General features: G+C 47.4%; 4 protein-coding genes across 4 annotated transcripts; 2 read left to right on the forward strand and 2 right to left on the reverse strand.

Annotated features, from left to right (window-relative positions):
• Positions 1-696: 696 nt before the first annotated feature.
• Positions 697-1,711, forward strand: FSST1_011865 (Rab family GTPase SEC4; the record flags this gene model as incomplete). The annotated part of the gene is made up of 3 exons (XM_083235037.1): positions 697-726; positions 942-1,209; positions 1,398-1,711. The coding sequence occupies 3 exons, from the start codon at positions 697-699 to the stop codon at positions 1,709-1,711; spliced, it is 612 nt and encodes a 203-aa protein (XP_083081561.1).
• Positions 1,712-2,351: 640 nt separating this feature from the next.
• On the reverse strand, positions 2,352-3,463 carry FSST1_011866 (uncharacterized protein; the record flags this gene model as incomplete). Its single annotated transcript, XM_083235038.1, has 2 exons — positions 2,352-3,046; positions 3,100-3,463. 2 exons carry the CDS (start codon positions 3,461-3,463, stop codon positions 2,352-2,354), a joined length of 1,059 nt encoding a protein of 352 aa, XP_083081562.1.
• A 1,072-nt stretch (positions 3,464-4,535) lies between these two features.
• On the forward strand, positions 4,536-6,886 carry FSST1_011867 (P-loop containing nucleoside triphosphate hydrolase protein; the record flags this gene model as incomplete). The annotated part of the gene is made up of 2 exons (XM_083235039.1): positions 4,536-5,031; positions 5,097-6,886. The coding sequence occupies 2 exons, from the start codon at positions 4,536-4,538 to the stop codon at positions 6,884-6,886; spliced, it is 2,286 nt and encodes a 761-aa protein (XP_083081563.1).
• An 871-nt stretch (positions 6,887-7,757) lies between these two features.
• Positions 7,758-10,599, reverse strand: FSST1_011868 (component of IIS longevity pathway SMK-1-domain-containing protein; the record flags this gene model as incomplete). The annotated part of the gene is made up of 6 exons (XM_083235040.1): positions 7,758-8,635; positions 8,684-10,000; positions 10,054-10,106; positions 10,157-10,241; positions 10,289-10,412; positions 10,480-10,599. 6 exons carry the CDS (start codon positions 10,597-10,599, stop codon positions 7,758-7,760), a joined length of 2,577 nt encoding a protein of 858 aa, XP_083081564.1.
• Positions 10,600-13,720: the final 3,121 nt, after the last annotated feature.

A 13,720-nucleotide genomic window follows, 5' to 3' on the forward strand; every position in this document is an offset into this window, starting at 1 on the left:
GATGTGCAGTTTTATAAACAGTTACTATGTACAAGATTTAATTGAAACTGTTTGATGGATGCGTATATAATTGAGACTTATGCGATGGATTTTCTATCAATGCCTCTGGCTGCTTCAAGTTTCAAGTGAATTGGTCAGACGAGAGTAAATTGAATATCCTGAAAGGTCACAATCAGAACTTCTGGTTAGATAAGTAATCCAAATCGATAAAAAAAAATGCAATCGTTGCATACCGAGATCGAGTCCAGTCTGACACGTAACTCTTTTATGCCCGCTGAAACAGACCTACTCAACCGAAATCAGATGTCGGCCCTGTAACAGCCTAAAACCATGGAAAGATGGCCTTGGAGGCGATTAGAGCCCTGTACACGTAGTTATCTCACTAATTGTCACTGCGCCGTATTTATCTGGGTGCCTGCTTGCCAAGTGTACAGTACCTTTGTTAGTCCCACGGCCAAAGACCCCCCTCCACTCAGAGTGTTTAGTTGGTCCCGTCTCTTTCCCCATTCCCATTCCCATTTCCAACTCCATAACTCCATCTCCATCTTCAACCCTCGACGACCTACACCTACTACCATCGGACAAACGAGGCCTCAACGTCCTCAACCTTTCACTCCTTCAGATCCGAACTCACCTCATCGCCATCGTCGCATTCGTCCTCTGTAGCGCCTTCTGCTACTTCAACCTTTCGCAACCATGTCGAGTAATCGCAACTATGATTTCCTGGTACGATACGCTATTCTTTCCCATCTATCCAATCTATTCCCCCCCACCGCCCGCCAATCCGCCCCCCCTGCGGCCCTTGAGTCGAGTTCAGGCTGTCTCGATATTACGACTACGACGACTATGTTATGCCAGTTCGCATCGCGCTGCAGGTCGCTTTGATTCACTGCATGCGATCGCCTCTTAATATCACCCGCTGACCCTTTGTTATCATGTAGATTAAGCTGCTCCTGATAGGCGACTCCGGCGTCGGCAAGTCGTGCTGTCTGCTACGGTTCAGCGAAGACTCCTTCACCCCTTCATTCATCACCACTATCGGCATCGACTTCAAGATCAGGACCATTGAGCTCGATGGAAAGCGCGTCAAGCTGCAGATCTGGGATACCGCTGGTCAGGAGCGTTTCCGCACTATCACCACCGCCTATTACCGCGGTGCCATGGGCATCCTCCTTGTCTACGACGTCACCGACGAGCGCTCATTCAACAGTACGTCTCTCTACTCTCTACCGTTCGGCTCGATGTGCAAATTTTACGATATCTCGTTGCTGTGCCCCTCTCCTACCTGATGGCCGGCCGGCCAGCTAGCCTCGCCTGGTGCCTTTGACCAATCAACCAACGCATTCATTTTCGAGCCACGCATACCACAAAGAAAACATGAACTAATCTTCTTGCAGATATCCGAACCTGGTTCCAAAACGTCGAGCAGCACGCTACCGAGGGCGTTAACAAGATTTTAATCGGCAACAAGTGCGATTGGGAGGAGAAGCGCGTCGTTTCCACTGAGCAAGGCCAAGCCCTCGCCGATGAGCTGGGCATCCCTTTCCTCGAGGTCTCCGCCAAGAGCAACATCAACATCGACAAGGCCTTCTACAGCCTAGCCGCAGATATCAAGAAGCGACTTATCGACAACTCCAAGAACGACCAACCTGCAGCGAGCGGCGTCAACGTCAACGATAAGAGCGAGAGCGGCGGCAGCAAGTGCTGTTAAACACCGAATACCCCAAAGGCGTCCGTTATCTGTCATTTCTCCGTTTGCCGTCTTTTTATTTTATCAAGCTTATAACTTTGTAAACCTGGGGGAGAGGAAGTGCCTTGAATGAGTCAAGGTGCTAGAGAGAAAGCGGCTTGGAGAGTTCACCATGCGTGTAGAAAGCCGACCTACTTTGCGTACGTGCAGGGAGAGATGCGAGGGAAGGGAAAGAGAGGAATGGATGGCTGGGAATTGAGCAGAACGGCAAACATCAGTCACATTCAAGGAGAGGCGCGACATAGCGAAGGGGGTTTTGATGATGTCTCGTTCCCTCTGATCGACCTTCCACCCCATCTTAGAGAGCAAATCCGGTCTGGAGTTTCGGTTTTTTGATCTGGGTCTAATATACATTGCTTTCCTTATGTGTCTGGTTGCGGTTCGCGGTTAATGTTGTTGGTTTGTGTTCGTTTGCCAAACGATTACAGAGTAAAGCAGAGACAGAGACGGCTACATCGCGAGAGAGGCTGTTGAACGCCTGGCCGCAAGGAGGGAAAGAGAATCAAGGTATTGGGAGGACCAGTGAGATTTTTGTTGTCGTCGTTGTTGTTCTTTACTCGTTTTGTTTTGTCTCTATCATATACTTATGTACGTACAGTCGCTAAATGTCAATGTATGATGCTTTTACACGATTACGCAAGACGACGCCTTCGCCCTGGTCGTACTCGAGAATGCGCTGGTTCCAGCTCCGAATGAACCGCCATGCTATCTCTGGAGTTTCGCACACCATGATGAAACGTGAATTGTTTCGCTGGCGGGACTCGGCGTCGTTCCTACGTGCCCGCGATGTGCTTCGGGAGATCTTCTCGCCTAGATCCATAACCTTGGAAAGATCGGATATATGAGTTTCAGTCGCCCAGTCATAACCACTTTCAGTCCCGTCTTGGTTGATTATGACCCTGAGCTCTGAAACCGTGAAACTCTTTTCTGGTAGCTCGATCAATACTGCACTAGGGCGAAGAGTCTTAATATGTGAACTCTTTATGATCTGGTCGATGGCATGCTGCCAAGCCATTTTGCCCTGAACACGACTCTGTTTCGTTTTGATACGGGCCTGGTAAGAGCCTGGAAGGATAGTGAAGCGCTCCAACTCCTTCTCGGGGTCTTTTCCTGGGTCTAGTAGTACACTGGGGACCTTGCTCGTCCAGAGGCCATTTTTGCTCTGGAACTTGGTTTGGGCAAGACGAAGGAGTCTCTCGATCTTGTCTTTATATAGACTGGCGGCAGCAGATGAGGAGAATGTAATATGATATACGCCGAGAGGCTCCATGGTCCAGGGGTCACGTTCCTGATGAACTAATTCTTTGTGAGCTTGCCGAATTGAAATTACGTGAATTGATTTGCGGTACCATGACTGATGATTTCGTTCCAACCGGCGAGTTTATCAGCAGCAAGGCGATTAAAATCGGCCGGCAGCAACGTCGTGGGAAGACCAGAGAGCACTAACTTATGCTTGGTGGTGCTAATTTGTGCTTCGCGAGGAGAGAAGGACTGCCATTGTGATTTCTTTCCACTATTGAACCGATTATTTGTTGTCGTGGGAGGTTGTCTGCGTGGTCTTGGAGTGTAGTTGGGTTTCGTCTCGGATCTTGTCTCGTTCGGTTTCGAGCTGGTGGTGGAGAATCTGGCATTGACGTTATTGCCAGGGGAAGTGAGTATATTGCGAACGATGAGGATCGCCCTAGCGTTGGGGAGACGTTTGGAGTGATTCATCCGGGCAGTCGTTTGTGAGGAAACATGGGAGAGAGTGAGGTTCGTGATAGTTCTGTAGGTTCAGTAGTAATTAGGTGGTACATAACCATGCAAGCAAGCCTGGAGAGAAGCCGTTTTTGCGGAATTGGGCCGATATCTAAAATGGTTTAGCGGGGTTGTGTTGTGCATGTCATATTGATGGCTTTGGACCCTGAAAAGTATCATATCTACTATCATGGTTCTGTAGATTTTGTGACTCGATAATAAGATATCAAACATAGCCACTTGGCTAAACTTTGTTTCATTCTCGGCCGAAATACACAATTACATGGCGAATAAATGTTTTTGTGAAACTAATTGCCTGGCTAAGAGCATTAGTGCCCGAGAGATAAAATTCAGGTGAGTATTGGGTATTAGAAATTGGCTACTAGAAGCATAGGAGACTAAATTAGTCGATCGGTTTATGTTATTTATATAAGACTTCTTAGGCTGTTTATTTTTGTATCCTAAAGCTCAAGAGGCCAACGTTTCTTTTACGTGCAAGTAAGTATACACGCTGTGACTAGACTGCTCCATGTCCAAGCTGTACGTACGTACATTAAGTATACCATCTTATTATTGAATTTATGACTCTTTCGGTGATACATCATAGATCTAGGTGACATCTTTGCTAACCAATAGAGTATACACAAGTTTTCGGCTTGGTTCGTTGGATTGATGGTCAAGGTAGAAGAAGAAGAAGAAGAAGAAGTTGCACTTTTTCTATCAGTCATAGCCCACATGTTCATCTTGGAGTTTAGTCGTTGCTGTGCGTACAGCTAAGCGGCTGCTCTATAAGTTACGTATGTATTCTTATTATAAAAGTGAGTCATTGAGAATTGACTGTAGTTTTGAAGTTTTGACGAATATAAATACAAGTCGTCTGTGTTGCTAACTTGGTGTGGGGGAAGATTTTCTTGCATCTGCCAGTCACAGTTTTTCCACAATCTACCTTAGGTAAGTCACAATCGACTTTAGACCTGTTATCCTAAACCTCTATAAGAAATTTCCTAAAATTCCATTTTTCTAGTCTAAACTCAACTACATCTTCGTCATGCTCGCCAAAAGTATTGACGTCAAGGTCAGACCTTTAGCGAGTGCGAGTCTCGAAAAAGCGAGTCTTCAAGGTGCCGCCCGTGTTTATGTGAGCAAAGAGACACTACTCTCACTGAACGGCACCTTAGAAGTCGGAAAGCACTGTATACTCACAAGGCTAGAAAGCGCCGCGACAAAGGACTCGGTCAGGGAAGATGACCCTCAACAACAACAAGAGCTACAGCGAGAAGCCTCGCTATGGAGTATAAAGGAAAAGAATCTCAGCCCAAACGTCGTCGTCATGACGAGGGCATTCCAAGAAGCTTCAGGTTTCAAGATCGGCGACCTCATTCGCATATCACTTGCAGGAACGACGCCCAACGCAGATGAGGTGGTTGTGCAAGATGTGACCGAGAAAACAGACAAAACCTCGGATGACCTTGAGCGATTAGAGGAATTCGAGAAAGCAGCAAAGTATAAGCCATCGTGGGAGATGCTAACCGCACCCGCTTTTGGTAAGGAGATCGCCCAGAGGAATATTCTGGAAAAAGATAAGAAGACATGACTAACTCTCTCCAAGTACGTGCTGAACTTCTGTTTCCCGGAATGGTTGTGGAGGCAACACTTAGCAGCAAATGGCGACGAAATTTCAAGGTCATATCCGTGAACTCGCAGACCAACAGTTTGGCAAGGTTTGACCCCAGCTCGACAACCATCACGGTTGTAGACAAGGAAGCGGCAGATGCGGAGGTCGATGCACAGAGCGGCGGCGAGTTGATCGTAACGGGTGTCCCTGGAATGGTTCCCCAGCTCAAGGCCCTTAACAATTTCCTTGCTGCCTTCAGGACGAACATTATCATAAAACGCGAGAGAAAATCCTGTGCGTTTGTGATTCACGGTGGTCACGGCACAGGAAAGACATTCATTCTGGATCGTATTGCTGCAACAAAATGGGGCAAAGTCCATTGGATCAAGCCATCAGATAAACTTGCAAGTATAAGAGAAACTTTCAAACTTGCGCAGAGTCAACAACCAAGCATGATCTTGATTGACGATCTTCAGAACTTGATCAACAAGGACCGCTCTAATCATGATTCCGTTATTGCACTATTGCATGATGAGCTGGATGATCTTGCTGCAAGCGCACTGTCAAACAATTCTCTGCCCCAAGTTGTTGTTGTGGCTACGTGCTCCGACTTCCTTACTGACATTCCAGAACCACTCCGGGGTTCAACTCGATTTGCAAACCATGTCCCACTACCTATTCCCAAGATCCAAGAGAGACTTGAGATTCTCGAGTTCCTCGATCTACCCATCAACCTAGCGGAAAAACAGTCGGTTTTGTTGGATCTAGCACAGAGGACACACGCATACAGCCCATTTGATCTCGAAATGCTGTGCACAAAGGCCGTATATGACATGGGAATTCGACTGCGAGAAGCAGGCGTTGATAAACCATCGGATGGAGAGTATTTCTTGGAGGCATCGGATATCAATAAAGCTAAAAAGGCCGTTCGCCCCACGGCTATGCGTGATATCAACCTGAACCCTCCTACCATCCATTGGCAAGATGTCGGTGGCCAAGAAGTTCTGAAGAAGGTGCTCAACCGGATGATCAAGTATACCAAGAATCCCGAACGGTCACTTCGCCCTCCACCAAAGGGTCTTCTTCTTTATGGCCCCCCTGGTTGCTCCAAAACTCTATCTGCCCAAGCTGCTGCCACAGAATCCGGCTTCAACTTCTTCGCAGTCAAAGGTGCAGAGCTTCTTAACATGTATGTTGGAGAGACTGAACGTGCGGTCCGAACTCTCTTCGAGCGTGCCAGCAATGCAGCTCCTTCCATCATCTTCTTTGATGAAATCGACTCCATCGGCGGTCAACGAACAGGAAGTGGTGCTGCTTCTCGCAGCACTGGCGCAGTCAACATGCTTACCACCCTTCTGACCGAGATGGACGGTTTTGAGGCCCTTTCGGGCGTGCTTATCCTCGCTGCGACCAACCGTCCTGAATCTATGGATCCTGCCCTGATGCGACCTGGCCGTTTCGATCAACTCCTCTACGTCGGACCTCCTGACGAGACCACCCGGGAAGCCATTTTCAAGGTTCATCTACGTGGTCTACCACTTGCACCCGATGTTGATATCCCTAAGCTCTCTCGTCTTGCTGAGGGGTACTCAGGTGCCGAAATCAAGGCCATTTGCGACGAAACCTGCATGATCGTGCAGGAGCGTTATGATGAGGATGAGAACGAGAGGCTTGAGCTTACAATGGCTGATTTGACTGTTGTGCTCGAGAGGACGCCCCGTAACATAACGCAACATATGATTGACGGCTACGAGAAGTGGCATAGACTACACAAGAGGGGCTAGCTGAAGTTGTGGACGAACTACTAGATAGAGATGCTTTCCTGAGACCTTCAAATCTCTTTATAGCGAGTAGCTTAAGGCCAGGGAGAGCCAGAGCGAGATTGGGAAAGTTTAGATAGGCGTTGAAGAAGTCGAAGTGGCCAGTGTTATGATATTACTTTATGACTTGAATTACCTAAATTAGGTCAAGGATTGCAAAATGGTAGAGAAAAGTTTATCTTCAAACGGGTCTTTTTCATTTCTTCGTTACGAGTGTCTGGCATCGGCACAAGTTATGTCCTCAGCGTCCCCTAACCGACCCGACTCTTCGCTTGACACGCAAGAGCTATGCAAGTCATAAAGAGTATAATACACAACTCAACATGACACAGCAAACCCTTCTCAATTCACCACGGCCCCTGCTCAGCTAGCAGTCCGCATCTCGTGAAAAAAAGTCACCCTATCTCAACGATCCTGCCAATCTCGACTTGGAAATCCCATTTCTTTCACCATGCCATGTCAGATACCATTGCCGTCGCTTCTCGACGACTCTATCGCCCAAAAAGAGGGGGAGAATCTCGGTCCAGACAGAACCCCATTAGACTAGACCAAGCAATGTCATCATCCCCCGAACATGCCTAGTCAAAGGATGATGCGAGGGCTGAAGCAAAGCAAAGATAGAAAAACCAAGAATATAGTGGCTTTATGCCACCGATATATTTCAATACAACGCCTGTTCTCTCCGCCTGCCCATCCCTGAGCTGGCAAGTAGAGGTACTTGCCAAATGTAGTTATGTAGAGGCGAGACCTCGTGTCTGCGCCCCAATTTCATGAATACCAAATAAAAAAGACCAACAACCGGTACGCCATCGCCGAAAGCAGTCAAGAGTAATGTTTACGACTCCTCGTTCGACCCTGGGCCGCTGCCTGTTTTTAAGCCGGAAGAAAGACTAATCGCGATCTTCTTACTGCTTCCGCTGGTAGAGCCGGCAGTGAAGCTTTTTCGTTTTGTCAAGCCTCGAGGGTTACTAGAGACCGAGCTGATAGAGCCGCTGCTATTGCGTCGCTTGTTGTGCATCAGCTTGCCGATTTCGTCGTCATCTTCCTCCTCTTCACGTCGACGTTTCTCTGAAAGCCGCTCTGGTGGTGGAACACCACCTCCTAGACTCGAGTCGATCGGCGAGCCCACGGCATCTGATGCTACATCGCTGTGGCTGTCTGGCGTTGCCTCGGGGTCGGCGTTTTCGTCCGTCTCCTCGTCGGAAGCGTAATCAACGAGAAGCTTGGAGGTGATAGATCCATTCGTAGACGGCGTCTTTTCTCCATCCTTGCTTGAATTGTCCTCTTCTTCTTCATTGTCAGATCCTGCCCAATATTCCTCTTGTTCTTGGTCGACGGTGATCTGTTCCATCAATCTTGTGTTGGGTGGTGGTCTTCTTCCCATCTCATCTTCGCCCTCCATAAAGTAATCAACGTTTGATGTGTAACCTCTAGTTTGATCGTAACGAAGGACGATATCTCGGAATGTAGGCATATAGCTCAGAGTCATCAGTTGGTCTCTGTGGTTGACCACAAGATACTTGATGACATCTTTAACATTCTCCTTCTTAATGAACTCAAAGAACTCAAGGCATGCCGATGCCAATAGATTGTCCCGAGGCATAGTTCCAATAAGTACTTCAAGAATAGGCCCCAGCACTTGCTTCTCCGTGAGATGCTTAATGTAGAACTCATCTTGCATTCCGATTATTGAGCGGAAAAAGCGAATTGCGACTGCACAGGTTAGCGAAAGTCACACGAGGAGGCATAATCATCACAAACCTAATCGTAAGAATTTCTCGGGGCATCCAAGCAGCTGGGAGACGCGCTTGACGATATCATGACCCATGACATAAAACTTGACACGTACTGCATGCTGACGAATGAAGAATGTGAGAATGTCTATGAGATATGTAAACATTGACGCTTGCTGAACGCTGAAGTTCATATCGGTTCGCTTTTCCAAGTCGGCCAGTGGCTTGAACAGCTTTGGTGCAGAATCCGCGTAAAAGGCGTGTAGAAAAACCTCTTGTCGGGGGTCAGTAGAGGCCTGTAGCATTTCTTGGCTGTAAAGCTCACCGTTGGCTTTCTGGAAATTCTCATTTTGGAGTTGCTGGGGGCCGGGGTCTAGAAGAACCTTGAGCGCTTCTGATATTTGAGATTTCACGCCAAGATCAACCTCGACAAGAAGAAGGTCGATCAAAGAATCGGTGAGAGGGGTCACTTTCTCATGTACTTGGCGATATAATGTTTGTCGAATCATTTGAGGATCGTGATCGATGATGGATATCAGAATATCAGTAGCTCCAACCCGAACGCCAACATCATGATGCCGCAATCCGAAATTAATGACTTGTAAAAGTCCATGAGCAAGGAAATTGTTGTATAATGTCTGACGCGCTGGTGGTTGAATGTTTTTTGCTATAGCGCAGCATTGCTGAATAAAGAGCACTGCTTCCTTCTTCCTCTTCTGGTCGTTGTTTGAAAGACTGAAGATACCGAAGAGCTCGTTGAGAAAAGCGGCATTTGCTTGCAGATGCTGAACAATGTCGACCTGGTTGAAAAAGATGAGGGAATTGAGAACTGAAAACGTGGGGTCGTCGAGAATACGGGCAAGAACCACGTCTTTCAAGTACTGCAGTCTGTATGTTTGGTGGATTTTCCTGCGGATTTGTTCATCTTCAATCGGAACGACTTCCTTGTAGCGGCCCTGATTACCCAACCAGTGTCGATGGTTGGCTTTATGACTAGGAAAGTCAGGGTCGTACTCTAGCGCGCCAACAACACCCAAAACACATTCATCCGATACCGCGTGCTCAATGATCGACGTGTCGTTGAGAAGAATAACTGTCTTCATGATGTTGCAAAGTCGGTGCAAGTCTTGAAGGCTCTCTAGGTCTTCAGCCATCTCAACCAATGGAACGATCTTGCCAATAAAATCTTCAGCCATGATTGCCTTGGCCAGCGCGTCTCTGCCGTTAGCTGTAGTGTTCATCATTCGCATAGTTGAGTCGATGTCGCCAAGATTTCCCAGTTCGGCGTTGGGCAAGTTGATAGCTGGCGGAACGTCGATGGCAAGATCATCGGAAAGGCCATCGTCTGCAGATAAAGTATTAGCAACGTGCTCCTCCATAGAACATGGGACTGCATACCAGCGCCAGGTAAATGGTTATGAAAGGTTTGTTGGACGTTGCTCACGAAACGCCTACCACGCATTAGCGAATATGCTGGACACTGTTAATTAATGAAACAAACCAGATTAATGCGCATCCTTCTGCTTCTTGGAAGCTCAATGCCATATCGACACCACTGCTGGGTTCCTGCCACACGATCAGGGTATCTGCGAGTCAGGTTAGACACATGACGTTTGTAGAGCGCATATCAGACATGTGGACGTGCCTTGCTGTTTCTGAAATCCATCTTCTTTCTGAATCTTTGTTTCTAATAGGAGACGGTCGGGGTGATCTTCTGATTCGACGACGACGCGCGGATCTTTGCGACCATCGTCAAGCTACAGGGCATATCAGTCAGCATGATATTCGAGCGCAAAGATGGCGACATGGGTATGAATGACGTACAGTCTCGAAGCTCGCGCTACAGAAGCCAGTGCCTCTGTCAAACCAGTCATTGTTGCGAAGCTCGTAGACCTTGACGCGCTTTCGATCGGTGGGCTGATGAGGCACGGGCTGTGCCATCATCAAAGACTCGGACTCTCCCTCGGCAGAGAGATTCGTATACGCAGCCAAATCCGGGGCAAGTTCGAGATGCTGTTGCAAGGACAGCTCCGACGGTTCGTTTGAAGTCAAAATGGTGAGAGCCGCCACGATTTCTCAGGTTGCGCGCAGACGAGGCGCGACAGTGGGTATGTCAGTATATACCCGCCCAGTGGATGATGGTGACGCCGATGATGATGATGCGAGCGAGATACGGGGGCCGGAATGCGCTGCGACGCAAGAGTCGGGATATCTATAGGGAAATAGAACAAATTCGAGCGAGTGAAAGGCCCATCAATGCGCCATACAATCAATGATTATACTAAGCTCGAGATGAGGCGCTGGCGAAGTCGGCGGATCGGGGGTGGGTTGGACAACCAGAATTGGCGACACGCCACGGAAGCAATCCGCGGGAAAATGAAAGCGCGACAACGACAGGACAGGCGGATGGCTACGCCGGGCGACGAAGCCGAACGAGAAGGTACAGAACCAAAGCGTCGGTAAAGTACGTTGGGTTGCGAAGCGAAGTCGGCTAGTATTGTTTGGTGATCGAAAGTCAGGGTCCGGACTATATCGAGGGACCGTTTGAGGCTGTCGAGAATTGCGGATTGAGGTGGGCAATGCGCGTGACCAGGCTGCCAGATGGAGATGGTGTTGGGTTTAGGCCTTGGGATCCTCTTCAGTTTCGGTTTCGGGGGAGGAGGGGGGGCCATTCCCCTACAAAGGTGCGGAAGCCTCGTTGCCGCCACAGTGAGGCTGGTGGAAGGAGTGCTATTCGTCCAATCATGGACCGTACTCGGCTTTGCCACTTGAGCAAAATGACGCGGGTTTCGAGCTAAGAAAAATGACTCCCGTCCAATCAATGCTTGATTCTCCAGTTTCTCCAATTGCGCGACCCAGAAGGGACCCCTGTCCAGGCTGTCAATGCAGTAAAACACCGTCATGTTAAGGCTGTCTGGGGTTGGGATGATGTAATCTTGTGGTAACGACAACATCAAAGCAAACACCAGAAATGATATGACTTGAAGGTGAATTCTGATGGTCTTTCACCTTAAAGATGGTGGGGTTTTAAGGTCGAACCTTATGCAGGTAGCCCTTACTGCAGCGCGTTCAGTCAATCATGCAATGATCCGATATGCATTGCAACAATCTTCATTGTGAGCCTCCCTTGACCTTTGCTATAGGACAAATCTTGAGACTCGATTACAAGTCATCTAGTATCCATTATGAATGCAGGGTGACAAACAAAAATAGGGCGTGCATGATTGGATGAATGTTGGTTATCTCGATACCTCAGATATTAAAAGTTTGCGGTTTGCCTTACAACTTATATCAAGCATCTGCTAAAGCGTTTCACCTATCTAATGGTAATCAATCCGACAACCAGGTCGTAATTACATCTGGTCAACATTTAAAACACACTATAAGGATCGACAGGGACAATTAAACTCAGCTTTTAAAGTTGAATCATGACGCTATCCTGCAGCAGTGTAGGATTGTTCCGAATGTCATCCATCCTTCTCTTGCGGCAAGGCTTATTATTACCCCGCGTGTCACGTTTATTTTCGCCAAGAAGACTTTGTCTTGTTGATAAAGTGACATGCGAAGAAGAAGAGAAGGGCAGGAATGAGGCAGATCAATATGGCGTTAGATATCATAGTATAAAAGACAAGAGTCGGTATCAAGACGTAGGGAATTGGCGGTGAAATACTTATATGTCTAGATCGTGGTATTACAATATGATGCGAGTAATAGAGCTATAAAACTCAATCGGAACCATTATTGTGACTTTACTTACCAAGAATTCATCATAAACCATTGATAGTAAAACGCCCAAAAGCTAACATCTCAGGAATGCCGTTAGATGAAGAACCATTAATCAACGTGCGGCTAGTTGCCATTATATAGACTGCCACGAAGTATATCCACTGATACCTGGGAACTAACTACTAACCGTCGCACTTGTGGGAGGCTTTAAGACATTAGGTGGTCTGGTATCAAGAGCCACACTGTTCCTTCTGCAGCCTGCAGAACAGCCCAAAAGTCGTAGCCTGCGTTTATAGCTTGGTTCTATTCCCATTAGATACCAAGACTCAGGTACAAGGCAAAAATCAACGGCCGCCTCATAACCACGGCAAGCTACTCAGAATATCCTTTCTACTAATAGCGGAAGATGCCATCGTGGTCTATATAGCAAGGCATATGAGAAAAGACCGAGAGGTTAACGATATTAGCGGTGAGCCCGGCTGTTCGGCAAAACGCAGACCTATGTATGTCCAAGTAAACAAGGCGTTTAAGTACCTAGAGAAAGGGAGGGAGACAATACTGTCTGACGATACAATCTGCTAAGAATCAAGTTTCATCGCATCCGCAGTCTTTAAACCTCCTTTGTTTCGTGGCTTGTCTACTTTACCCACTTATATATCATTCATATCCGGAGCTTTTTGGACAGAAACATAAAGTCTTGATGTAAGCCAAGATACAAATTCTCAAACAGTTTCAGTATCGTCGGCTTCACCGCCAGGGGGTCTATTGATATTGGATGCCAAGACAAGCCGAGCGTTTTTTTACTTTTTTTTGCTGGATCCAACTGCATACAAGCGGCCAGAGAGAGACAATAGAAGTAGGGCTTGGGATCCTAACTCTTCTGGGAAGTCAGTTTAGACTTCTAAAGCTTCTAGCGTGAGACGGCGATCCCAATTGAGATTGGTTTAAGTAGAAAATGACAAATAGTGGGGGATCGACTTGAGGCAATGTTTGTGCTTTTGTTTCTAATGGAACAGATTCAAGACCTTGTTAAACAGCATTGATCTTCTAATCGGTCCGTGCTATTCTTGATGGGTTGAAACAAACTAAATGTTTGTTAGATGTTATCTCTTGTTGGGCAGTTGTGTGGCGGGCTTGGCTCACCTGGGATAACTTACCTTAGTGCAATAGCTTGGCCTGGGGTATCATCCCTGATGCAGATCTGATCTTGCAGAAGATGAATATCGACAGGGGAGTCCCCGGGCTGTCAAAGCTGCCAGGGCACGGCACGTTCCCTCATGCATGAGACAGCGACGGGGTGACATTCAATTTTTCTCCTTTTTCTTATTTTTACAAAAAA

This window comes from Fusarium sambucinum, chromosome III (genome assembly GCF_050947815.1).
Source record: "Fusarium sambucinum isolate potato_lamoka chromosome III, whole genome shotgun sequence".
Taxonomy (NCBI): Eukaryota; Fungi; Ascomycota; class Sordariomycetes; order Hypocreales; family Nectriaceae; genus Fusarium; species Fusarium sambucinum.